The 27,463-nt window shown below is 37.8% G+C and overlaps 1 protein-coding gene across 2 annotated transcripts in view; it reads left to right on the top strand.

Annotated features, from left to right (window-relative positions):
- The window catches only part of RNGTT (RNA guanylyltransferase and 5'-phosphatase), a 187,011-nt gene that overhangs the window by 41,814 nt on the left and 117,734 nt on the right, over positions 1-27,463 (top strand). For both annotated transcript variants that reach the window (XM_086745338.1, XM_086745339.1), the window contains 2 exons: positions 6,991-7,126; positions 14,871-14,942. In XM_086745338.1, the coding sequence (XP_086601464.1) occupies positions 6,991-7,126; positions 14,871-14,942 (208 nt within the window). The remainder of the gene's footprint in view (positions 1-6,990; positions 7,127-14,870; positions 14,943-27,463) is intronic.

Genomic DNA, 27,463 nt, shown 5'->3' with positions numbered 1-27,463 from the left:
AGAATTTTGAAACAGAAACCAAGCATGTTCTGACAAACACATGAGGGAGACGAGCCACTGGATTCACTGAGGAGCAGAATAATAAAACTGGAAGGATATTTACTTGTAGAAAATGCAAGGTCATGAATAAGAAATATTAGGAGCTGAAGGCTGTTAATTGGAAATGACTGTCAGTCAGAATCTAAGGGTTTGTTTTTTTTTTTTTTTTTGTTTTTGTTTTAAATACTGGGGAGACGGTTGATGGTAGAATTTATACCTTGAAGTATGCTGGAGAAATACAAAGTATTGGTATATTTGGAGCAGACTAACTTCCAGGGGCCTCTGTGTATGGTTCTTAAAAATTTTATTTAGAATTTGAGTTATCAAGTCAAATACATAGTTCTACAGCTGCTTATGTGTAGCAGTATTTCTTGCTGGCTGATATGCTCTGTACTTGTGCAAATGAAAATGTGTGTATAAGTTTGAAAATGGTGTTTGTCACAGCTGTCCGTGTGCTGGTTAAAAAGACTGTTTTCCTTTTGTTCACACACTGAAAATAATATTATGAGTTTTCACTTAACTTCCTGTGCTAGTGTCCCTGTATCCAAGCTTTGTCATCCTTCAGGATGACAATTTGAAGCAGCGACCATTGCCAGCAGCAATTAATATAAGAGAAGAAAGCAAGCTGAGCCTTCCCCATTTATCGGGACTTTAGGGCGTATTGCTCCATCTGCCACAGGCCAAATCCAAACCCATCTAATTTAAACTGTTACTTTAGATCCAGCACAGTCTGGATTCAGGCCAGGACGTGGAACTGCAGCGGCTTAGTGACACAGACAGATGATCTCCTACCGTCAGTGGGTAGAGGATAATCATTAGTTTTCGTTCTCCTGACCCTTTCTACAGCGCTGGATGCGTCTGGGCAGCAGTTGATGCTGTCTTGCCAGGAGGGAGCGGCAGGGTCCAAAGTAAAGTGCTGAAGTGGCTTGGTCTCATCCTGGGCGATCGATCTACGGAGTGGTGACGCACTCATGGTTTTGAAGTGTTGCCAATCATAAAAGGAAATTAAGAAACTGAAAATGCTATCTGCAACAGGATTTCGTTGTTGCCTCAGCGTCAGCGAAGATATTAGTGATCCTAATTGCTATTCTGAGTTGGGTAATGCTTATTTGTGGGGGAGGGCAGCGCTTTCACAAGACTGAATTCTGGGCTCTGTAATGAACTCTGCTGGGAATGGAGAGCTGCCATCTATTTTGCGCTTAGAGCTGATAATGGAATTTTTTACATTTTGAATTCTTTAACGTGATAATACAGACACAGGCATATTTACAAAGGAAAAAAAAAACGCAGCTGCGATGATACCGTGTTGAAATAAATAATCTTATTTGATGTAGCCCATCTAAAGAAATACTGTGGAGCAAAGAAAGCTGCTGCAGGAGCTGAATTTTTAAGCTTAATTTAAAAAAATATTTGTAATCCATTTACTACTCGTGGATTTTTTTCAGGAAATTAATTTTGTGTTGAACTCAAACTCAGAAGATGAGATCTCAAAGTTTGATGAAGCTGTGCTATATTTTTAAATTATACTTAAGATTTTAAAATTCCTATAAAGTACAAAATTAACATATGTAACCTTATTGCTAGGATAATTGCTGGGATTTTGGCTGAGGGAAGTAAGTTAAACATGGTTAAGGCACATCATAAAATGGAAGTCAATGGCAAAACTCTGAGCTTCCAGGAGATCAATTTCACCATGAATGTGTCTTGGCAAGCACTATGCTCAATCTGATGTACTGTGTTGGGAAGGATTTTCAAAGCTAGTTTTGTGAATCCTAATTAACTGGGAAAGAGGATAGAGGCCTCATGCTCTAGTGGGTGCAGTATTGGATTTGGAGCTTGGGAGACGCAGTTCTGTTCATTTTTACTCTGGATGACTGTAGATTGAATGAGACCAAGTAATTTTCCTTATTTTGCCTTAAATAATATTTTCCTGAAATGTACTTTCAAATTTAATGGTGAAAAATACCAAACATCCACATAAAGGAGAAACCTCAGTTTTTAACTTACCGTTTTCAATTTAGCTCAAGTCAACTTCAGAATTGTGTTAAAAAAAAAAAAACAACCAAAAAAACCCAAAAAAAACCACCCCAAAACAAACCAACCAAAAAAAAAAACCAAACTCCAAATAAACACCCACCTGGACCCCCAAAAAAACAAATAGCAAAACCCCACCATCACCAACAAACCCAACTAAACTAAAAATGGAAGTTTAATAAAATAATTCTTCTAGTATGTGTTTTGGGCCCAACTGATGTGGACTGCACGAACAGGATATGTGTGGAGGCAAATGAGCCTTTGAAGCAGTTGCCTTTATTTGGGTATGCTAAAAATAATTGATTTCTGAGGAGAAAACTTTTCAAGATGGTATATGGTGGTTGACATTTTTTAAAGTTTAAGCATTAAAGTTATTAATAATCTGGTCGGTGATGTGGAGATCTGCTTGTCTAGTGCTAAAAGCTGTAACTCTTTGCTAATGAAATGTTTATCCTATTTCCTGAATTATTGTGTTAACACTAATATCCAATTAGAATTAATAGCAGACCTTGCCTGGAGACCAGAGGTGAATGAAAAGTAACTTTGAATGAAACTTTAGATTTTAACATTTCTATGGCTAGATATTTTATCTACTTGTGAGATTAATCTGTGTGGACGCCATGACCCTTTTTTTCTTTAACTCCCTTGTCAGAACTTTTGTTGCAATGGAAGCTGGCTGGTTTGTAGTGGTTGGATTGGCAGTTTGGAGAGATGATGTTTGTCACTCAAACACGATTCTCCACTTTCATGTGTAGATATCAAAGGTGAATGAGCAGTCCTGTTGTTATTGCTCCAGTCTTGCTCTTTTATTCACTTGTCTTGTTTAAAATTCAGATTGAACCATCTCATACAGGACCATGTCATCTTGTGTACTTTCACAGAATCTGATACAATGGGGCCTGGTTACTAATTGGAGCTTTTGGCTGCTCACACAATGGAGATAATTAGTAATAAATGTACAGCTGCAGTAGCAAGTAGTGTTCACAGTATGCAATACAATTCATGACAGCTCAGCTCGTATCTGCAGTTTTATTCCCTATTAAATGTATTTGAGGAATCATCATTCTTCTTTCTTTGCCTATGTGGTGTTGCCCAGAGGCGTGCTCTCAATTCTGGTGGAAGTGTTTACGCTGCTAATACCTTAATTAACTTCTTAAAATATGACCAGTCAGGGCACATCCAAATACTATTCAGAAATGTACGGATCAGCAGTCTACAAGATTTCTCCAAGAAAGCTTGAAGTGTCAGCTGGAGAGAGCTTAAAGCCTGATGTTAAGCACATGAACTTACACTTTTTGAGCTAAACAAGCAAACAAACAAAAAACCCCAACCAACTAAACCCCCTCATTAATTAATAAATTCAATTTCACCAAAACCTTGAAATGGTTGCATATCTTGTTTGTTTCTTGCACATTTTCAATTATCAGCTGCTTATAGAATGCTTCTGGTTGTCAGTCCGTTCTTGACCAAATTTCTTCTGTCTTATGTTGATAATAATTAGAATGTTGACAAATTCTGTTGGTTCAGCCAAATTCAGTTTTTTTGCAATAGTTTATTAAATTGGGGAGGTGGAGATGTTTTCAGGCTTTCAGATTAGAAAAAAAAAAAGAATAAACAAAACCCTTTTAAAGTGGACATCTCTGGATCAGTACATGCTGTTTCTCAGTAGCTCTCTGAAGTAAGATATGTTTGTGATTCCTGGTGATCTTTGATTGGAAATCTTTTGCAGGCAGTCATAAGGCTTACCATTGTCGCTGTCATTTAGAATTTATAACAGCTAACAGTGACAGATTTTAAAAAGAGGAAGAGAGAGATCATGGGAGAAGAGATGTAACATCAGCGTTGTGGTTTGAAAGAGAACCACACTGGTGGTTCGTGGGCTATCCAGCTACCAACTCTTAAGTAAATTTCTGTAGATTTTGTTTTGAGTGAGAGAGCTAGAGAAAGGGATGGTGTGTTAGTTTTGATGTTTGAGTAATAGGTTTTGATGAAATCTTCTGTATGTTGTCTGAATCTGTAGATGTTTTAGGTGGCTGAAAACAAAGCTTTTAGCTGTTTGTGGTTTGTGGATGTTTTTTTTTTTCCCAAAGCAGTTGTAAGATCTCATATTGTACCACATTTGTAACGATGATGCAAGTATGTATTTTTAAGTCCTAGATCTCTTGAAGCATTAGATGCTGCTTTGTCATTGAAGCAAGTTACAATGAAAGCATGTACCTAAAACAACAGTGAGCGCAGAGATGGCAAATTAAACTTATTTATAAAATTAAAAGTAAAGTTTTTTTTTTTCTGTGGCTTAGACACCTCTTCTTCCCTCCCCATGATTTCTTTAATTTTTGAGAAAAACACAACAGGGTCTTTATAATTAGTTTTAGTTTTGAATAAATTTACATGGTTTGAAAAATGAATGTTGTCTGTAGGTTATTCATGCTTCTGAAGAACTGGCGCCAAATTATCTAGTTGAATGTACATTAAATTATTTTTTTTCATAAAGCATCTCGTGTGTAGCTTTCAGCTCTCCTAATGTTGCATTGATTTAATCTGCTCCCCCCTGATTAGGTTTTGCTGCTCATATGACTTCCCCCCGCCCCGATGTGTAACATCTTGAAGTATTCATCTTGTGTGTGGAGAAACACTACTTGAGCTGATCTATAGTGAATTATGGTTATAGTCATGATACTGAAAGAAAGTATTTATTTAAGCTGCACGGGGGGTACTGTGCTGCTGTGGTCCGAGCTGCTGGTTTCTATGGGCAGGATCTGTGCAGACAATGGGACAGCTGCCTACCTGCGTAGACTGTTTGCCTGCAGGGTTTCTGGGGGATGCTTGCTGCTTCTGATTTCTGCTGCAGCAGAAATCCTGTGGGCATTACTTGTAAGAGCAATAGTGAATTTTAGAAAAGACTACTGATAGCTTGTTATTTCTTCATAACCAGGACTTTCCAAGGAGAAATGGATGAATTATTAAAAATACTGGTACGTGTATCCAAAGACTTTTACAAGTATGAGAAGTTCTTTGCTGAATGAGTCTTCAAAATATGTTTACTTTCTTTCAAAATATTCTGGTATGGATGGTGAAACTCTTTATAATCTTTGCTCTTAGTTAAGTGTTTCCCTGTTCTGTCTTGTCAAAAGAACTGTACTGCAACTCAAATGGGTTAGTTGCTCTGGGAACATTTATGTCCCTTCCCTATTTATATCAGAGGCTATTCAAGAACTTTAAATGTTGTGAACTTTTAGAACCACTGAACTATCTTGACAGTCAGTAGTGTTCTTATTTTCTTCTCTTTTTGGGTTTCTGTGATTTTGACATTTCTTGGTAGAACTGCTCCAATAACACTTGTGCTTTTAGCACATCTGTGTGTAAGGTGAAGTGAAAGGATCAGTGAAAGAAAGCCTTGCTTAGGGTCATGTTTTCAGTTTTGGTGTGGACCACGAGCATGGTTAGTTACGGCATGATCAGGCATAAATTCAATTACAGCAGCTCAGGTGATAATTAGGAAAACTGACATAACTCGGGTTTGACTGAGACGCCAAACTTGGATGTACTTTTGAGTCTTCACTTCAGCTTTGTCACTTGTATGCTTATTTTTTGCACTGTTGTTAAGGCATGGTGTTTTCTAGCTGGTCGTTCAATCACATCTTGATAACTACGTGGTTCTTTTCACTGGTCTTACCAAGTGCAATTGCATCTTATTGGTTCCAAAAAGGCAATTTTCTTGTCTTTTTTGCTTTGCCAGCCTTCTGAGCGCCAGAACAGTTTCTGTCTTCCTTTACCATATCAGCTGCTAGTCTTCACTTGCAGCTGCTTGTGGTATATGCTCAGCACCTTTAGTGCTTCTCATTCATTGCCAAAATGTTGACTTGTTGCATCTGGCCTTTGAAACTAGTTTCTGCTGAAATTTCTTCAGTTTATTTTCACCAGTTAGAAGGTGTGCTCTCCTAGGCACAAGTTTAAGACCTTTGTCTGTGCAGCTGCCTTGTTATTCTTCCTGGAACTCTACTTTAGTACTCTTGCTGCAGAGATCAAAGGAAACTTTACAAAGGTAACTCAGGTGTGTTACAGCTGTCATGCTGTTTAGTGTCTCTTGTGTTTTTTATCTTTTTTTTTTTTTTTCCCCTGTTCTTTTTTTCTTTCTACTTGTTCACTGTTTTTTCTTGGATACAGAATCTTACCTCTGCAGAGCAATCTTCTGTGGGATTAGCACAGAGAGGTCTAAGTTAATGACTTGGGCTCCCGTGTGCTGTCATAATGTAAAGAAATTTTTAGAAAACTTGGATGTCTGCAACTGAAGCAAGCTCACAAGTTGCTGGTGATATGTAGCAAGCTTTGGGATTTTCTTTGAGTGTCATGTGAGAGGAATGTACCTGGGCTAAATTTGTCAGTGTTTTAATGAAAAGTAGCTCAATAGTTGGCTGGGACTTTGGAATACTGCGGTGTTAGATAACTAGTGACAGGCAGGAAAGGTGTTGCTTTTGAATGAAACTCTGCAGATTTATACCAGACAAAGTTCTGGTCCACTTAATAAGGGAAAAACTGGAGTAGAAGATCTTTTAGCTGAATCTAACTGAATTAGGCTCATATTTTTCTTACAGCATTAAAACCTCTGTTATTTTTAATAGATTTTCAGGCATCATTTTATTTGGACATAGCGACTTTCTTCTATGTGTATGTGTGTTCTGAACTTTTAGCCTTGAAATATTTTCTTTCTGATAACTGCATTGAACTAAATTATCTGCTTTCCTGAAGCAATAGTTTTTAAATAGTTGTAAACTTTTAACTGTAAAAAATTCCTTCTAAAATGCTTTTTTTATAACATCTGTCATGATTGCTTTTTTTAGCACTTAATATAAATCAAAATAGTAGAGATTTGGAGGATATACCTTTAAGTATAACGTCTTATAATTGCCTTTGCAGGTACATGATGCTGATTGATGGCAAGAATGAAGTTTATATGATTGACAGAGACAATTCAATTTTTCATGTAGCTAATCTGGAATTTCCGTTTCGTAAAGATCTTCGCACACATTTAACAAACACTCTTCTGGATGGGGTAAGGAGCATACTGTCTAATTATTGTAACAATTTCAGTGCTGTTTGCTTTTTTTTCAGAAACAGGGCCCAGTTTTTAGACCTTGATCTGTGAATTATGGGATTTCAGGAGTAATATAGATTCTGTCACTGGCTGAATGTGGGAATCACACTTCATAAGTCATTTCTTATCTATAGAATAGCAGTGATGACTGCTCTGGGGGGAGCTGTTTGTCTTTGAAACAAATCAAAGTATTGAGATGACACTCTGAATATGAGAAGACACTTGAAGAGAATCTAAAAAAATAAATGCAGAATCTTATCTCTGTTACAGCTTTATACTTTGATACAGGAAACATGGTCAATTTAATCCAATGAATGTAAATATTTATAAAATTTCCATTTTTCCTCATCTTTTGAGAGACTTGTGCATTGATGTCTCTACTTCTGTAACCTTTATTTTCAGCTCGTCTGAATTACTGACTATGATTTAGAAATTGTTTAGTTATGTTTAAGATGGAGACATTTCTAATTTGTCACGCTAATTTAAATTATGTAAATTTGCTAATGAACTTTGTAAGCTAGTTGTAAAACAAGCTGTAAGATATCTGTATTTGTTTTTTTGAAAGCTGACCTGGAGTGTTCTTGGTAAACTTTTCAGAACAGTAGCCACAAGAAGAGATTACTCCTTTCTTGACCTTCGTATTTTAGATGAGCAGAACTTCTTCATTAGCTGTTGTACTAAATACCTGTCGATGTAGATGGACGCAGTTTCCTATCATGTTTCAGTAGCACTGGAGGCCCTCTACATTGCTGTCACTCTGGCTTGCTGATGCACTGAATATCTGAGATGATCTTTCATATTGGTCTTCTGAATCCTAATGCACCTTTCAGATAAGGGAGACCATACTGTCGTCGTTAACTTTTTTCCCTTTCTTAGGCCTTTGTTATCAGTATCCTTCTAGAAATGTCACTTCTGTGAATGGTCTGTGTTACTGAACACACATTTACATGTGAAGCATGTATAAATCAAATCTGTAAGTACAATTATCACGAAGAACTATGTACTATCTCAGGGACAGAGGACCAGATAATGGTATAATTTCCACCACCTCTGCTTCACTGAAAAAATTGAAAGTATAATGCCAGAAGTGCCATGCTGTCAGCTCAAAAGTGGTTGCACAAGCTGTCATGTCTGGTAGGAGCCTCTTCAGCCAGGCAGCTTCCTAATGAGGTACATCGTAATATTCTTAATGACATACATAAGATTCCATACTGTTGAGATAAAAAGCGTGGTACTATTTTTTTGTCCCCTGCTCTTTCTAAGACTCTTGAGAAAGTAATGGCTTGCCACTGTCCATGCGGTGCAATCCTAGGTGTTCTTCAGGGAAACTGCTGCTTTCTTTTTTGTGCTTCAAAACAGGTTGTTTAGTAAGGGTGGCTACTATGTCCGTGGTGGAAGACAGGGATGCACATATACTGAGATATGTGCATAAATGTGGCTGTGGGGTGTGGGAGAGTGGCTCTGATCTGGTCTGTTGTGTTTCCCAGATTTATACTTTAAGTCTCTTAAGAATAAATTTAAGTTCTCTCAGTTACCTAGGACATGAACTATATCTTTACTTGATTTGTTGTTTTTTTTTTTAAGTTTGTTATAGTGCATTTCAGTATTTCACTTTATTGGCGTAAAATTAGTCTTACTGTAATTCCCCTCCCCCTCAGTGTTTTCATGAAGTGGAAAGCAAAATATCATTAAATGAACAAGTATGGGTTGAATGAATTATCTTGAGATAGAATTAACACATTTAAACGAATAAATAATTTTCATAGTACGGATTTCTAAATTTATTTAAGTGTGGTCAGTTTAAAAATGCAACCTGTTCATGGAATATTTTTCTTTTCAATTGAAATTCCTTTCAACAGGTTTGATAATAAAATCTGCCTATTATTAGAAGCATCAGAACAGTTTAACTTTTTGTCGTAGTTCAGCCCCGATCGGGACCAGACTACGCAGTCTCTCTCTCGCTCCCCCCACCCTCCGAGAGAATAGGAGGAGATGATATAAGAAAAACGGCTCAAGGTTTGAGATAAGGACGGGGAGAAATCCTTAAAGTTACCGTCACGGGCAAAACAGACTCGACTTGGGGAAAACTATTCATTTATTTCTAAAATTAGCAGGAGAATGAGACAGGGAACAAGATAACCTCCCCCCACCCCTCCCTCTTCCCGAGCTCAACATTATCTCTACTACCTTCCCCTCCCGAGTGGCACGGCGGGGGAAAAGGGAATGGGGGTCGCAGTCAGTTCATCACGCGTTGTTTTACGCCGCTGTATCATCGTCAGGGGAAGAACTCCTCGCATTCCTCCTCTGCTCCAGCGTGGGGTCCCTCCCACGGGCCACAGTCCTTCATGAAACTGCTCCAGCGTGGGTCATCTCTTCCACGGGGTGCAGTCCCTCCAGAACAGCTGTCCCAGCGGGCCCTCCATGGGCCACAGCCTCCTTCAGGCCTCCACCTGCTCTGGAGTGGGGTCCTCCACAGGCTGCAGGTGGATCTCTGCCCCTCCGTGGACCTCCATGGGCTGCAGGGGGACAACCCGCTCCACCATGGTCTTCACCACGAGTTGCAGAGGACTCTTGGCCAGGAGCCATATTACTCCTCCCCCTCCTTCTTCACTGACCTTGGCGTCTGCAGCCATCTCTCAGGATCCTTTTTACATCTTATTCACTTCTCATCTCCTCTCCACTTCTTGCAGCCGGGCCGGGCCGAGTTGGGCCCAGTCGGCTGCCCTGCGGGAGGCCAGAGGGTGAGGCCTGCAAGGCCCATGAGGCTCGCGCCTCCCCCTCTCTGCCCCCCGCTCAGCTGCTTCACATCTTCTCCTCCTCTTTTTCCTGTTTTCCCCTACTTAAATACGTTATCGCAGAGGCGTTATCACGGGACATTCTGCTACCAATTGGCTCGGCCTTGGCCAGCAGCGGGTCCGCCCTAGGCCTGGCCGAGTCCCCTGAACAAAGGGGAGCGACTTCTAGCAGTTTCCTACAGAAGCTACCACCTTAGGCCCCCCCTCACTAACAAAACCAGAACACTTTTTAATTCAAGATTTGTTTAATGTTGATGCCAAATTCTAATTTCCATTACTGTTCCTTTCCTGTGGATATATACATGATTTCTTTCTCTTTTTTTAATGTATGGGAAGAAAAATTTGGCTTTTTAATGTTAACATATCTTGTTAATTAGTGTAATTAGTTAATTTTGCTCATTGAAGTTGATTCTTTAATTAAATGTTGAAGTAGTTAATACTTTTTACCCTTGAAGTAGCTTTCTCTCTTTCAGAGAATGAAAGTATAGAACGAGGTGGCCCAATTTGCATTACTTTACAGTAATCTTTAAAAGTAAGCAAAAGAAGGAAAGACAGAACAGAGATATCGGTGCCATGCAGCAAAATGGCTTGTGTTAAGAATGCAAAAGATGAGGTAACTTCCCCAAACTTTATTTGGAATGACAGAGTATATAAAACTTTCGTAAAGGCAATTTCCATAAATACAGTGATCTATTAACTTGCTTTAAGGCTTCTGGTGTAAGCCTTTCATGTGGTTGTCTTTGAGAATTTTAAATGCATTTGCAGTTCACTTCAAGCTGAAATTACTTGCAAACAGTTCTTACTATGATCAGTTATGTCTTGGGTGATGAGAGGTCTCCTGCAATACTCTGTGCTCATCTCCAGCTCTTCAGGTGTGATTGTTCTCCTGGCGTGGAAGAAAGTTTTCTGCAAAGCTCATGAAATCTAATCTGAATATTACCTACAGGTGACTAGTATAATATGAGTATTCCTTTAGAAGCCAAGTGTTTTGCATCCATACTGCTATCTGAGGGAATTCATACATTTCTGTTAAAGTGTTTTGGCTGTCATGCTAGAAAACAAATTAGTCAAATTAGTTATTTTCAGCAACTTTCTTGGCATTCTGCTTAGCTTTGGAACAGTTGAGTAGAAAATGCCGAGGCATTCTTAGACTTGAAATACTTTTTACAATTTTTATACAATTTTGTATATATTTTATTTACATGTAAAGTGTTGTTCACACTTGAAGACTTACGAGGGCCAAGGACTCCAAAAGTGGAGAGTGGTGAGATTGAGATTGATTTATGTTTTTGTATCAATACAGACCTCACTCAGAAATGGAGAAATGGCATGACTTACAAATGTGAGTTTGCAAAGGCAGGCACAGGCAAAATAGTTTTTTTTTTTTTTTTTTTCTTTTTAAAAAAAGCTCTTTTCATTTCTGAAATACAGCAGTGGCTAGAATTCTGTTGAAGGTAAATGGATGAAGAAAAGGCAAGGCATAGGAGGAGAAGGAACAATGAACAGATTTGTGGTTAGATCTGATTCCATACTCTGTGTCAACAAAAAATACATTCTTCAAGTGGCTGGTAAAATGAGATCCTTTACTTTGTGGTTAACTTTTGGATTATTTGAAGTCCAAGTTGCTTGCTAGATATATGATTCAGGGAAAAAAAGAAAAAGTCCATGAGCTGTCAGTCCAGCGTTGTTCTTCTGGTACTTGTCCAGCTAAAAGCTCTTAGGACAGTTACTGTTTGTAGTATGCTGTAAAACTGCTCTGCAGCAGCAGAAGATTAAGAAGAGGAGATTAACACCAGCGCAATTTTGCCAGATTACATTGAAGAAAATGGCCATTGGACCATGTTCTGCAAGCCCACAGGTTAAGCCAATACCTAAACTAGCAGCTAATGGGCGAGTGGTAAAGATCATACTTACTAGCAGTGGTAATTTTAAAACACGCAGTAGTGGCTGTAAATCTACATGGGATCTATAAAAGGAATGCATGGATGCAGGTGCATCATGGATACTTTTGTGTTCTATTATCATGTCATGTGAGTGGTTCTGGGTTTAAGTTTTTAGTTACCTAAAAATTGGCTTAAATATAACCTTAAAGTATCAAGTTATTACTGAGATCAGGAGTGAGTCTGAATGTGATCAGTTTCTCAAATACTGCGTTTTCCCAGCAGTCTATGAACTTCCCTTTGAGGTCTGTTCCCTGAGGTATTTTTCACTTCTCACAATTTCAAGGAAGAGTCTGAAATCAGATGTTAAATAATGACATGTTAGAGTATTTCTAATCTGAATTGTTCTTAATGATTGCTTTACAGCTTTTGCCTTATGACAGTTGTATTGGCGTAACTAATGGAGCAGTGAATATTGTTGTCATGATGGAGATGAGCAGCACAGGAATTTTCGTCTCTACTGTTAAGGCATATTGTGCTATTGTTTATTTGCTCTGGTAGCTGGGATTTCAGCCAAGATTTGAAAAGAGAACAAGAGGCAGGGGAGGAAGAAAATAAGTGAGAAGTGAGGAAAGAGACTAGTTTGACCGGTAATAGAGCCAAAGAGGTTTATACATGTCTGAAGTAGAGAAAAAGTTTCTTTATAAAATCAATTCTGTGTTAAAGCTGAACATTGCAGAGGAGGTTTAAAAATCATTCTTGGTCTCCTGGCTGTATTTTATAATTCTTCTTAAACTGACTGTCCAGAGATTCAGATTTTGAGAATTAGGCATAAAATCTTGTAATACCAGGCATTGAAATGTTTTCAGGGTTTTACATACAAATGCTAGTTTTGCATCGAAGCTGAGGCTCTGAATATGCATGCTGAGGAAATGAGTCCTTAAACCTTAAATACATGGTCAGTTAAATGTATTTTAAAAATCCGTTTCACCTGCTAATGTGATTGAAACTTTAAAGAAACACCATAGCATTCTTTTGTTTCAGTTTTATTTTGTTAAGTATTTCACCTGATTACTATCAGGAATTCCAGGGGGGGGTTTTCCCTTTTTTTTTTTTTTTTTTTTTTCTTTTCTTTCTCTACACCCACTCCCCGCCCTCGCTCCACCCTCCCCCCACTCCTTCATTATATCTTTACACACTATTCAAGTCAGAACATCATGCCTTCTTTCTCTCTTAGAGTGTATCTACTCCGTCTATTCTTGCAGTTAGTTAGAAAATTTGTTGTCAAATAAGTCCTTGCAGCATTGCATCTGCTGTTCCTTTGATAGCTCATCGGTGGAAAGTTACAGGATGGCCTTTTGTTACATCATTTCTATGCAGAGTTTTTGCAAATGTTATTTGATACAGTACCTGTGACTGAATGATTTTTTAGAGTTAAGAATAAGCTATTGTAACGTTACAAAGGAATATTTTTCACTGATTTTTTTTTTTTTTTTTAATTGATGGGAAAAGATATATAAGGTCACTTAAGGTTGTCATTAACAACACTTGTGAATGCTGTGGGAGCGAAATCTCCATTTCAGCGTTGTGTTTGCAGATGAGATTCCAAAATATTAAGTAGGCAACTTAGAGTTTCCAGTGGTTTTTGAGAACAACAGGTTCATGTCTTACAGTTTAGTTTTAAATGCTTCAAGCTTTGCATTTGTTTTGAAACAAATCTATGTTTTTACAACTGCTTGCTTATTTTTCAGAGCCAAATACTATTAAATACTAGGTACAATTCAAGAAGCTTGGTATGTGTACAGACTGAAAATCAGTTTTACATTGAAACGCTTGTTTGCATTTACTTTTTAGCAGTTACAGATTCTAACAGAAGTTAAAAGGTTGTAAAACATAAAAATGCTACTGACCTATCAAGAAACAAACTAAAAATTAATTTGAGTTGATGTAAGATTCTATTTCAGAATAATTCTTGAGCTCACAATTTTATTTTCATCATGTTATAGTGAAATATTTTCACCTTTTCCAGTTGTTTTGTCTTGTATGTGTGAATTTGGAATTTTCATTTGATACTGGCAGCAAAAAACCCTTAGCTGATGCAACTAACTTACCAGCCGAGAATTGGGCAGGGGAAGAGGACAGAGAGAAGAATGATTGCATTTAGGAAAGTGAATATTTCAAAGTTGTCTCTGAGAAATATCTACCAGTTAGTTGATCATTACCGTTTTCAATCATGAATAATTTATATGAAACTAGATGCTCTTTATTAGTGTGTCAGACTAATAAGCTATGTCTGATTCATATCATAGGAAGCCTGAGTTACAGATATAAGCACCAGCATGTAAGATGTATATATTTTTATATGTACCATAAAGTTCAGGAAACACTTTTGTGTTTGGATGTTGGTTGTTAGAAGTCTTTGTTCTAGCTGACATATTCTCAAGGTAGTTTACCAGTACATATTGAATGATAACTCATTTCATGTGATGCAGATAGTATCTGTGATATTTCCATTTGAAGGAACCCTACTGTTTAGTCACAATGCAGTGTTCAAGCAAATTGCATTTGTCATTGCTGTCTAAGATGCTGTTAAAGGTGAAAAGATCCAACCTGATCATAGAAAATGGATGTTAATGCTTGTTTTTTACTTCCTTGCTGTTGTACTTCTTATTGTAGGTGAGATTTCCAAAAGTGCTTGGTTGACTTAGGGTCACAGGTTTTACTGAGGTTTCTAAAAACTCTCTATTCACACAAGAGAGGTAGTGATTTTGAAAGCTGTGGGGAAACTAATGTATAAAAGTTGTAGATCATAATGTGGAGCCTTCTTACAGCTTCTTGGCTTCTTACTGAATGCTTCATGAGAGACTTAAGACCATAATAATATTTTTATAATCCTGACCTATTGATAATGAAGATGTGGGTAGTGTTGATTGCATCAAGCTTACAGGTACATGCACTAAGTATAAATGTGTTGACATTCTTCTATATTCATGAAATAAATGTAAATGTCATCTCTTTTCTTTTAAGGAAATGATCATCGACAAGGTTAATGGACAGGTTGTCCCTCGGTACTTGATATATGACATTATTAAGTTTAATGTAAGTATTTTCAGTTTTATTACTCTTACCATTAGTCACTGATTCTCATTTCTATTTTGATCTTATTTGTATAAGAGCTTTTCTTGTACGTTATCTTTTATAGATTTTTTTTTAAATTATTTCTTGTATTTTTCCCCCAAAAGTCATGATGTATGTGGAATTTGAAGTTAGGGGTGTTATGGCAGAGTCTTCTACTGAAGCTTATTTGAAGAACTAACCCTGACAACATGTTCCACTTGTTAGCCCTTAATATGAAATAAATTTTGTAATGTTTTCTTTGTTATGTCTAATGAAAAGAAAATGTTCTTATGGAAGGATCAGTTTAACTATAATATATATATTTTGAAAAAACAATATTTAAAATAATTTTCTGAAAACAGGAGGTGTGTACTTCTTTTGGTTGGGATAGAGTTAATTTTCTTCATAGTAGCTCATATGGTACTGTGTTTTAGATTTGTGACCAGAACAGTGCTGGTAACACAGGGATGTTTTAGCTGTTGCTGAGCAGTTCTTAAACAGTCTCAAGCACTTTACTGTTTCTCACACTGTCCCACCAGTGAGTAGGCTGGGGGTACACAAGAAGTTGACATGCCACACAGGTGGGACAGCTGACCCCAGCTGTCCCAAGGGATATTCCAAACCATATGATGTCACATTCAGCAATAAAAGCTGAGAGAAAGAGAAGGAAGGGGGGGATGTTTGGAGTGATAACATTATGTGTAGTGGTGCCCTGCTTTCTTGGAAATGGCTAAAAACCTGCCTACGGGTTGGAAGTAGTGAATGAATTCCTTGTTTTGCTTTGCTTATGTGCGCAGGTCTTGCTTTACCTGTTAAATTGTCTTTATCTTAACCCATGAGTCTTCTCACTTTTACCTATTCGATTCTCTCCCCCCATCCCATTCTAGGGGGAGTGAGTGAGTGAGTGGCTGCATGAGGCTTAGCTACGTCCTGTAGTTGAACCACAACAACGTGTTGAGTTTAATCACTAGACCTGTGATTATATAAATAAATAGCCATGGAAAAACACTCTAGTATCTGTTAATGCTTCTGGAAAAGCAAAATTATTGTTTCAGTGCTCCTAACAGGACAAACAATATTATTAAACCAGAGTGCATTTCAGACTTCCTAAACTACTGTTGACTCTTCCAGACTTGAGTAAGATACTATTCTCCTTGAGTGAGCCACTCACCATAAGCGGGAATTGTAAATGTAGGCATAGTACTAGTTATCAAAAATTACTTTGGTATTCTTGGGAATGTAGTCATACTGTGACTTAGGACAGCTGCTTTTAACAGTAAAAGTTTGTGGGGAATACATGTTAGATTAGGAATGGAAGCTTTTTGTTAACTTATTTTAATTTGCTATCTTGATCTTTTATTGAACCTTCTCCGAGGAGTAGGTGTCAGTTTCCTGGATCCCTCCTATCATCAGGACTTTTTAGTAAGCAAAAACTCCTTGTAGACTTCTGAAAAATAGTCTTCTAAAACCACTCCTGGCTTCTCATTTTTCCTTTACGTTTTCTTACTTGCTTCTCTGCTCGTGATTCTGTTTATTTACCTTCACGTCTTTCCTTGTCTCTGCTCTCACTTTGTGTTTAACCTACCCTTCACTGCTGTTACGCTCCCTTTGGGGGGAAAAAAAAAGTAAGGTAAGAAGTGTACAGTCTCCTCCTTCCCTCAGTTTGGGATATGTGTATACTGTCCTAGTAAAATAATGGTTTCTGAAAGTCGTAATTATTTTGGTGAAACATTTTGTGGAGTGGAAGGGAAAGTAACTCATTTGTAGCAATGTGTCCAGACTTAACATGAAGAATCGGACTTGGCAAACAGGAAAAATTATCAGAGGGTTTCCAGAGGATTGTTAAGGTTTGGGAAAAGTCTGGTTTTGAGCAGGGCTGTAAATGCTTTAAAGCTTGTTTGGTTTTTTTTTTTGTGTGTGTGTTTGTTTTTTAAATGCACTGGGAATGAGAGAGAGGAGCTACTACATGGTGCTATTTTAATGTCAAGGACAAATGAAGATACTGTTATCAGTACAAGCAGGGCTTCAGCTTCAAGGAGTCAGCAACGGTCCTACTACGAAGATTAAAAATCACAGTAGTTTTTAGGTTAATTTTAGAAGGTTAATTACAAAAATGAGCATCTGAGGTTGTTTGACTTAGCGAGAAATGATCAACAGAATTTTATCACCAAGTGAGGTAAATGTATTGAAAACTTGTAGTTGGCAAGAAAGAGTAAGTTCCTCTTAAAGTTGTGCAAGTTAGATTTGTGTTAATTTTTTTTTACCAGAGCTTCAAATCAAATAATTGCACAAAGTGTCAGTCATGTTTAAAAACAAAACATTCCCCTTGTTCTGGGTTTGTTTAGTGAGGGGGGGCCTAAGCTGGCAGCTTCTGTAGGAAACTGCTAGAAGTTGCTCCCCTTTGTTCAGTGGACTCCGCCGGGCCTAGGGCGGACCTGCTGCTGGCCAAGGCCGAGCTGATTGGTAGCAGAATGTTCCGTGATAACGCCTCTGCGATAATGTATTTAAGAAGGGGAAAACAGGAAAAAAAAAAAAGAGAAGATATGAAGAAGCTGAGCGGGGGGCAGAGAGGGGGAGGCGCGAGCCTCATGGGCCTTGCAGGCCTCACCCTCTGGCCTCCCGCCGGGCAGCCGACTGGGCCCAACTCGGCCCAGCCCAGCTGCAAGAAGTGGAGAGGAGATGAGATGCGAATGAGATGTGAAGCATCTGCCAGCCTGTTGTGAAGAACTTTTCTTGTGAGAGGAACAGGTGCAGACAGCAAGGTCAGTGAAGAAAGAGAGGAAGGAGTAATGCGGCTCCTGGCCAAGATTCCCCTGCAGCCTGTGGTGACGACCATGGTGGAGCAGGTTGTCCCCCTGCAGCCCATGGAGGTCCATGGAGGGGCAGAGATTTACCTGCAGTCGGTGGAGGACCCCACGCTGGAGCAGGTGGATGCCTGAAGGCGGCTGTGGCCCATGGAGGGCCCTCTGGGGCAGCTGTTCTGGAGGGACTGCACCCGTGGAAGAGATGAACCACACCAGAGCAGTTTCGCGAAGGACTGTGGCCCGTGGGAGGGACCCCACGGTGGAGCAGGGGAGGAACGCGAGGAGTCCTTCCCCTGACGATGAAGCAGTGGCGTAAAACGTGTGATGAACTGACTGCAACCCCCATTTCCTCTTCCATGGCCATGCCGCTCGGGGTGGGGGAAGGTAGTAGAGATAATGTTAAGCCCGGGAAGAGGGAGGGGTTGAGGGGAGGTTATCTTGTTCCCTCTCTCATTCTCCTGCTAGTTTTAGAAATAAATGAATAGTTTTCCCCAAGTCGAGTCTGTTTTGCCCATAATGGTAACTTTTTAAGGATTTCTCCCCGTCCTTATCTCAAACCTTGAGCTGTTTTTCTTATATCTTCTCCCCCTATTCTTTTGGAGGGTGGGGGGAGTAAGAGAGAGACTGTGTAGTCTGGTCCTTATCGGGACTGAACTATGATACCCCCCTACTCCAAAGGGAAAAAAAAAAAAACAAAACCAAAAACCAAAGAACCCAGACAACCTGACAAACAGCTATATGACGTGCTCTGGAATTCAACATTGCTTCTTTTGATCTTGAAAATAGATGTGTCTTCTGGAGGTGAATGCTGGGGTTACTGTATGTGTGCCCCATTTCATCCTCCACAGTAACTCAGCATACTCTGCTGTTAGAGATGTGACACTGCAGCTGGGGAAATGTAAATACAAACCACTTTGATGAACACCTTTGCTCAGGCAAATCTCATGTTTAAGTTGGGTCTAGTGAACTAGAGATGTTTTCAGCTGACTGTATTCTCAGATGCTCAACCTATTTTGCTTGCACACCATCCCCTACTAGCTAAGTGTTACAAAGTTTTTTGCCTTTATCAGAGGATTTCATTCTGAAATACTGCATTCATAAATTCCACATTAAGTCCCAAAGACTTATGTGCACTATTAATACTGCTGAGAGAATTTGTGTATTAGGATGACCAGCACTAACACAAAAATACATAAGTTAGTCCTAAAATAAGATAATACCTAGTTTTTCAGAATGCACTGTGTATTTATAGTAGGATTTATGTCAACTTGCCCCCCTCAGGATGACTGTAAATAGTACAGTGAAAGCTGTTAACATATACACAGAAAAATAATGGAATTACATTTTAGGTTACAGCAAAATAATGTCATATAATTTAAAATTTCCAAATGTCATTTACTGTAATGTCACTTTGAACTATTCTCAGTATATTTGGACAGCATTATTGTCGTGCTTCAAAATTGCAGTGTACTCCATTTTTGTGTTTATTTTAGTTTTTCATTATCTTGGTTTTAGGGGGCTAAACAGTGTTAAAATTAGTGTTTGGAAGTGTAGCAGGTGAGACAGGGCAACCTTATCTCTGTCCCATGCCATATTTCTCTAGCTTTTAACAAGGGGATATGTAGGACTGAAGACTGATACCTAAATGAAGCCCAAAGAGCTTAGCCTGGCTTCTCGGTGTCTAAGGTAACTAAATACCATGACCAGTGTTGGTTTTTATGAGCAAAAATGGTAAGAGGGTAAGTTTATTGTTAAAACTGTGTGTTTAAAGTTTCAGCCTAAAAAACAAAGGTCCCAAACTGTAAACAGTCGTGTTCAATTTGTCCCTTGCAGCTCTGGCACTTGAAGAGTTAAGTGTTTAAGAGAAAAATGTCCATTTGAGATTTCAGAGAGGTAGAGGTCTGCTAGTAATGGATCAACTGAGAGTAAAAGTAAGGGCTTTCATTTTATGTACGATACTGTGGTTCTGGGAAAACATCATGGATGTGGAGTGTCTCTGTACATCGCAGGATCTTTCTTCAGACTTAGTCAGGATTTCATTTGAGTGTGACCCAGAGGAGAAAAAGAAGTCACCTTAAACAAGGATGAGATGGTCATCAGGAGAGAATGGTAACAGAAACTTAACAGTGAGTAGAGGCTATAGAAACAAATGGAAGTTAATAATACGGGAGAAAAATGAGAGACAGTGTGAGTGTACAAAAACCTACCTGTTACAAATTTTAAGCACATGGTTATGAATGAGGCTTATTGTTACTTAGCTTTTCAATTTTGCTATAATGTATCAGGAATAAACTACAGCAATTTTGTGGAAATAACTGAAGAAAACTAAGAAAATAGACTGGTTGAAATATTATACTCTGTATTTGGCTCTAGATGTCTATACAGGAAAAGTCTTAGGAAGAAGGAAAAATAAAAATTGGGTTTCAGTGGTTGAGAGGGACCTATACTGGAGTTCTTAGATTGTATCTATGTTTTCCCTATCTTGGTTGCCTCTTTCCATGATAAATTTTGTGTTGAATTCTGATGCTGATCACCTATAGCTGCTGAAAAAGTCAGTCTTCAGGGGTGCTGATTTGAACCCATTGACTTAATTTTTCTTTAATCGCTGTTTCTGTGACATGTAGTTTCTAGAAGCTTGTGGTGTCACATCCCATTGTGTTACAAGTGATGCCTGTGTCAGGAAAAACAAATGATTCTTCAGGAGATTAAAAAAAGATTTTTTTTTTTTTTTTAATCTTCATTCTGAATAATGATGTTTATTATTATTAACAGCAACTCAAAACATGATGTTGCTCTATCACTGCTTTTGTCTCACATACCGAAATCAAATGAATAGAAAGGAAGCTATATGCTAGTGAAATAAGCCCGCTTTTTGACCGCAACTCCTTGAGGAAACCTAGAGCAATCCCTGCTTTTTCTTTTCTGCTTTGCTTGTTTCTTTCTATAAAGAGCAACTCAGAGTACATAAAAGCATCTCTTAAAGCCCATTCTAGGAGGCTGCATATGCTTATTCTAATAAATAAAACTGTGCAAAGGACAAGATCCTGCTACTGAAAATTTATCCACTTTTTAAGTAGCTAAAATGGTCCATGGCACAGTTTTGTCCCTGACTGGCTACAGTGCTCTCGGTCAATTCTTAGGAATAGTTTAACATTACTCAGGGGCCATTATTAGCAGGTCTTCTGAGACATCATCATCATGATTTGGAGAGTGAGTATGAGTGTGGCCAGACAGCTGGTGGCTTCAGGGCCAAAGATGAGGCCTTTGCCCTGTTGGTTCACCAGTGTAGGTGTACTCAGAGTGTCTTCTAGTTCACAGACTTTGGGCTTACCTCTCTGAAGTTCAGAAAGTGCTGGTTTGTGAAATGTCAGGTATTCTGCCATTAATGTGCCCTTAGGGGCTTTGTGTAGAGGACAAGAAGGCTCCTTACACTGAAAAGAGGAGAGGAAATAAGGTGGAATAAAAATAGCAGTATGTCATGACATACGGAAGAGTTTTTTATGGAGAGTAAAGGAAGATCCAAGAAGCATCAGAACTAATATGCCACTTCTGCTTGTCTATGGAGAAGATGGCACCAATATGGGAAAGATGTCATTGTCCTGTCAAGTTGTGTTTGGTATGCAAAATATTTCTTGAGGTGGAAATCAGTTGTAACATAGTTTATCTTTTCTTACAATCTAAATTAAAATTTTTTCGTAAGAATCTTTTTTTCTCATTGAAAAATGACAAACTGTTTCTTAAAACTGCATGTATTTATTTGGCTTTTAAAACTTTAATTGAGGTTTTTTTTTTTTTTTTTTGTCTGCATTCATGTCACTGTTTGTGTGTGCACTCTGCATGCATTAAATCTGGATTTTTCGTATTCCTCTGAGCATAAAAGGCTAATGGCACCCGACATGCCTTACAGTGTTTAGTCTTAATGGGTACAGAGCTAAATCCCTGCAATGCCTATTACTTTGCAGCTTTGTGATCTGTGTCTGTATGTAGTTGAGTTCATTATTATAGTAACTGTAGCTGTATGGCATTACCTCTTTTGCCTCAATAGTGAATAAAAAGTTCAAATTTGATGGGTAATTCCAGTGTAATTCAGAGGAAGCTGACATTAGCAGTCCCAAAAGGAAATATAAGTAAATCCAAATCCCTGCTCACCGGAAACAGTCCACAAAAGAACATCTTCATCCTCCAGTCATCTTTGAGACAGCTCTTCTTGAGAAACCTTGTTTTGAGGGGCTTTTTCTTAGATCACATTCAATAGCTACATATAGCTGTATAGACAGTAAACTTAAGCAACTATTTTTTTCCTTAGTTAAGTAATAAAAAGTAACACTGGCATAAGGTAGAATCTAATTAATTCATTCTTAGCAAAGATGCTAAAAATGAATAGTACTTTCCTTTTCCTTTTTAACTCTGGCCTTTAAATTTTTAAACTCTAGCCAAGTTTTCATGAGACCAGATTGCAATGGTAAGAATAGACTGAATGCTTGAAAAGAATTATTTTACTCTTTAGAAAGAAGATAGAATTTTGATTAAATTTCCTAAAACTCTGTGCATTAAATTAAGTCAAGATCAAGATTTCTTCGGTTGTCATTGCGCATAACAATGCTATAGCTATTTGATAAAATTTGTCATGGTAAACAGATATGCTGGTCATAAATCCTGCCCACAGCCAATGTGGTCATTGAATTCATGCATGAAAAAAAATTGTTTTAAATCCCTGTAAAATATTACCATGTCTAACTTTTCCATTACAGACCTCATAAGTGATGTAAATCTCATAGTACATGCTATCTCTCATTTGTTAGTCTATTAACCTTATCTTAAAAATGTACCATGAAAATTTTGAGGGCACAGTTCAGGAATGTAAACATTTGATTGTAGATTTTTTTTTTCTGTTTACAAATGCACCTGGCTGCCAGTGACCCTTCTGCTCTTACTTTTAATTCTGAGGTTGTTTCTGAAGTGGTACCACCTCAAAATACAGATTTAAAATGTTTTTGTTGCTCTTGGTACTCTGGAAAATGAGGATGCCATGCACATGTTTATTCTTCGACCCTTTCTATTACTTCTTGTAGAGACATACCTAACAAGCGCCCAAATGTTTGTAATAGTGCACTTACTATGTGTTATGTTCTCAAAATCTCTATGTATCACTTCATTCTGTTATGGCTCCGAGGTGTCAGGTAAATAAAATACAGAGCATCTACTCAATTGTACCTCACTTTGCTTTCTGATGTCACACTAGGAGGGACATGTTCAGATTGCTTGTAGCTGTGCTGCTCTCACACCTTAATTCCAGAGCCTCTCTGCTCTTTCCAAATCCCTTGCTTGAATGTGTGAGGTTATACAGCTGCAGGCACCACTGCTTTCTCCTCTTCCTCCCATTTTTATAATGCAGTTCCCTCAGAGCAGGGACAACTTGGCCAGGTAATATGTTTGGGTATTCTTTAGGTTATATGAATAGAGTAGCATTACAGAACAGGGAGGGCAGCAAATGGTGGGCTAGGAGGTCTTATGAGAGGGAGAATCCACACAGTAAGAATGCAGCAGAATGGGTCTGTAGAGATGGATGGATGGAAATGCATCTTAGCTAGCTGTCTTTTTCAAAGTCTTTCCTTCCTTGTTCCCCTTCCCTGTTGATCATCTTTTATTCATCATTGAAAACATGACTTGTATGTCTGAGCAGCAAAATTTGCAAATCTCTTTACCTATTCTGTAAACTGCTGAACGGATAATTTGTATTTTCTTCCCTGTTGCTCCTTGTGCTTGAGTAAAGTGCGTATGCAACTGAAAAGGAGCACTTTTAAATCTTTCTCTTTGAAACGTTCTTTTGCTACAAAAGTACAAAATCTAAGTTATTGCTGAAGAGTGATAACAAGTGCATACTGACCAGGATATCTTTTGGTGTTTTCATGTTGTTCATTTTGTATTTTTTGTCTAATAAGCAGCTTGTTGTTGGGGAGCATTCTTTCGCATTGTAATTAGTTTGAAGGTTGACTGTTCTACTTGCTGGTTAGATTGTGAAAAAGAAATCTGATTTTTTCCTTTCCCTTGCATCCTTTTCCCAACCCAGGGTGTGCTATGGATCATAGTGAAGGTGGTTTGTTTTCCACATTTGCCAAAGTAAAGAAAGTTTAATAGAATATTATGTAAAAGCAAAGGGAGTATATTAAATTTTGCCGTGTCTTGTTTTATTCCCCAAAGGTAAGTGTTTCCATACCTTAACATGAAGCATGTCTCATGAGAACCTTTTTGAATGGCAGATTATTGCTAGTGTAATTGTCGGGGGAAGAGGCACAGTGTTGCTCCTGGGAGACAGGTACAGGGACAAGTAGGCAGAGAATAAAGTCCACAAACAAATTTCTTGCTCTTAAAAGGTCTCTTTATTTTTACTAAATATTTTTCTACCTCTCACATTTTTAGCCTTAAACACCTCAGGTTTTATTTGCAGTATTTTTTTAATCTTCTTTTTGTGCTAGGAATTGTAACATATGATTAAAAAGAAAAACTGTCTCCCTCAGCTTGGAGTTTACAACAGTCATTCCCATAGGAACTGCTGAGTGGACTTAAACCCAACTTCTGTCTTAGGCAGATATTCAGATCTCTCAGGAATCTGGCAGTAATCACAGCCAAAGTGAAAAGCATGAAAAACTTTACAGTGGGGCAGGTTTTCCAGTTGCATTATCATGTCCAGTTTTCTAAGTAGTGGGAATTCAGTCTAACACAGCGCTTTTTTTTTTTTGTCCAGTATATTTCAAAACAGGAAAAACTATAGGCAAGATAGAGGATGGTTGGGGAGATATCGTATGGAAGCAGTGGGAGTGTGTTCAAATGTTATCATGTCTTATTTCCTGAACTTAGTTTTAATTCCTCCTTTTCTACAATTAATCTAGCTGTAATATTTCTTATTTTCAGCTTTCTCCCTGTCTCTTGCTTCCCATCTTTTTTCCTGTTGCTAGAGGAAAAGAACCAAAGAAAAAATAAAAAAATCAAAGTTAATCATCAGGATGCACTGAATCTAAAATAACTGTATAATTCAGGATACGTTTTATGAAGGTCAAAGAGGACCTTGCTAATATTTTCTTTTCCCTGGCTCAAGTATGAATAACCTGAGTGACTGCTACAGTCTCAAGGGAGAATGTGAAGGCCATGTTTTCGTCCTTTTTAGAATATTTCTCTTATTTAAAAGAAATATGAAGAAAGAGACTGCTTTTCTTTTGAAATTAGTATAATAGTAATTCATCAGTATTTCTTACTCGTAAGCTAACCCTGGGTACAATGAACTACATATCTTAAAGACAAATTGTGTGCTGAAGTTACAGACCTTTCACAAGTCTTCAGGAGTATAAAATCTATTACAAGCAGATACTTAACTTTTAGTTATATCACGGTTTAGGAAAGGTAGGTGGTTCCTTTTTTAAGATAATATTTGTGAATCAGTGCTGATTGTTACTACTTTTTTTTCCTCTTTTCTCATTTTTAGGAGTCTTTATACTTGCTGTAACAGACAGTCTTATTTTAAATACTATGAAGTGATTTGTATTCTAAAAAAATCAGTGCCACAATCTTTTCAAGTATAAAATGCCTTGAATAATGTCTTTAAAATGTAGTAATTTTCCCATGATTCTTTAATTCACCAGAGCGATAATTCTTTGTCATAAAGACAGCCCTGTAAAAACCCAGTAATAACTATTCTTGTGAAGAGTCACTGTGAATGGCTGGTAGAAAGCAAGAGAGTGTGAAAAGAGCAGAAGCAGAAAGAGAAAATATTCACTGGACCGTCTAGTGCCTGTTGCAATTAAGGTGAGGGTGCTGCCATGCTACATGCAACAGCAGCACTAGGAAAAATAATAGGAAAAAACAGAAGCGGTAAAGCCCTGTGTTCGGTACTTTACTTTGCAGATAGCCTAAATTCGGTGCAAAACAAATTATTTAAATTTATATTCCCCTCAGAGAACCATATGCAATCATTTTGTGTTTAACTACCCAATGATCATGGTGGGAATATTTTACAGTTATGGGTTATTAGAATTATTACTTTTACTTCTGTAATTAAAGATGGGAACTTCATCTGCCTCTCAGATTACTTGAGGGGAGGCAGCCAGTCTAGACAGAACATAATTCCTTTTGGTTTTAATCACTTACATCCCAGTAAAATCCCCTTATTGAGTTCTGTTTTTGAAGGCTCAGAAGGATTTATAGGGATTATAAAGATCCTAAATGAAGCCACTGTACATACAATCAAACAATGAATTGGATTGAGTTGTCTGTGCTCCCAAAATAGCAGCTACTAAGCTTTCAGCGCCTAACTGGAGCTTTGTTTCCAAAAGAGAGGGCTTAGGTGTTCATCCATGGAAGATGCCGGTTTCCATGAGTCTGCCTCTTTATTGCACAACGTCAGTGGTGAGGATGATCATTTAGTCACTTCAAGCGATCGTAAATATTCTGCTTTATATAGCTTACCTTTGCAGTGGTGAAGCAAACTTCTCATCCACCTGTTGTTCTAAGGTTTTATGTTTTTTTTTTTTATCTTGAATTCGTATTCTGTTTTGAGCAATCCATGGAGAAGAAGAGTGAGAAAGGGAGCAATCTACTTTTTCTGTCTGGATCTTATCTGTTTAGTCACAGTTTTGACAGTCCTACAATTTTGTTCAAGTTATGTTTGCTAATTAAAAAAAAAGTGTGGAGCTGTATTTTGTGTGTTCTGTTAGGCCTTGATGTTCATGCATGGGCTACAAACTTCTTTCTATTACTAATTCATACATATTTGAATTTATTTTCAGTGATTTTTTTTTTAAAGGAAATACAAATAATTTAATACATGTCTTAAGCAATCTTTTTAATAGGTCTGATTCCCCAAACTGTTTTATTCTGTGGTAAATCAGAGTGATATTCCATTGTATAAGCTGACAGAATATAAATAGTAATTATGTTCCTGCAGCACATTGGTTGAATTGTTACAATTGAAACAATATTTCACATGCTGTACCTTATTGATGCTAAGACAAATTTTAGAAACTATTTTGCAACTGCTAAGTTCCTTGTTATTACTGTATCTGTTTTGAATATTTGAGTGATAAAAGTTAGAAAAAACAAATGTAAAAATGTATTTATAGATTATAATGGTTGTCTTGCCTTTTGCCTTTTAGAAATGAAGAACTTGAGTCGTAATTCTAATTTTTTCATTTCTCTAATACTTTATTTTTAATTCTGTTTTTAATCAGAAATGAAAAAAAAAATCCTTATAGCTGATTGAGTATAGTAATGATCTTATTTGGAGAATGAAAAAGCACCTTCAAATTGTTTTTTATATAAAAGCTATATATATCAAAATAATAGCAGCATCTATAAAACCACAGTCAGAAGAAATATGTGCCAGACCATTACTATAAAATGCAAAATATTAGACTTCATGGTCTTCAGAAGATGAGAGAACTAATAATGGGCTTCCGTTGGAAATGCAGATGTCAGCTGTGGGTGCCTTGAGTTGTCAATAATAATGTTAAACACAGGGTAGAATATCAGCCTGAGCTTATTCTTTATTCTTCTCTCAAAATCATTAAAGCTAAGACAGTTGTGACATATGTTCTGCTATGGCTGAATAAGTGAAGACGTGCATGGAACCTGTGTGTGCTGAATTATTCATGTCTAAGTTACTGCTCTGGGGGGGCAAATAGAGTGCACTTTGCTGGCAGGTAGGCT

This window comes from Chlamydotis macqueenii, chromosome 3 (assembly GCF_036417535.1).
Source record: "Chlamydotis macqueenii isolate bChlMac1 chromosome 3, bChlMac1.mat, whole genome shotgun sequence".
NCBI classification, from domain to species: domain Eukaryota; kingdom Metazoa; phylum Chordata; class Aves; order Otidiformes; family Otididae; genus Chlamydotis; species Chlamydotis macqueenii.
Note: the sequence above shows the minus strand (reverse complement) of the source record. Positions and strands in the feature narration are given on the sequence as shown.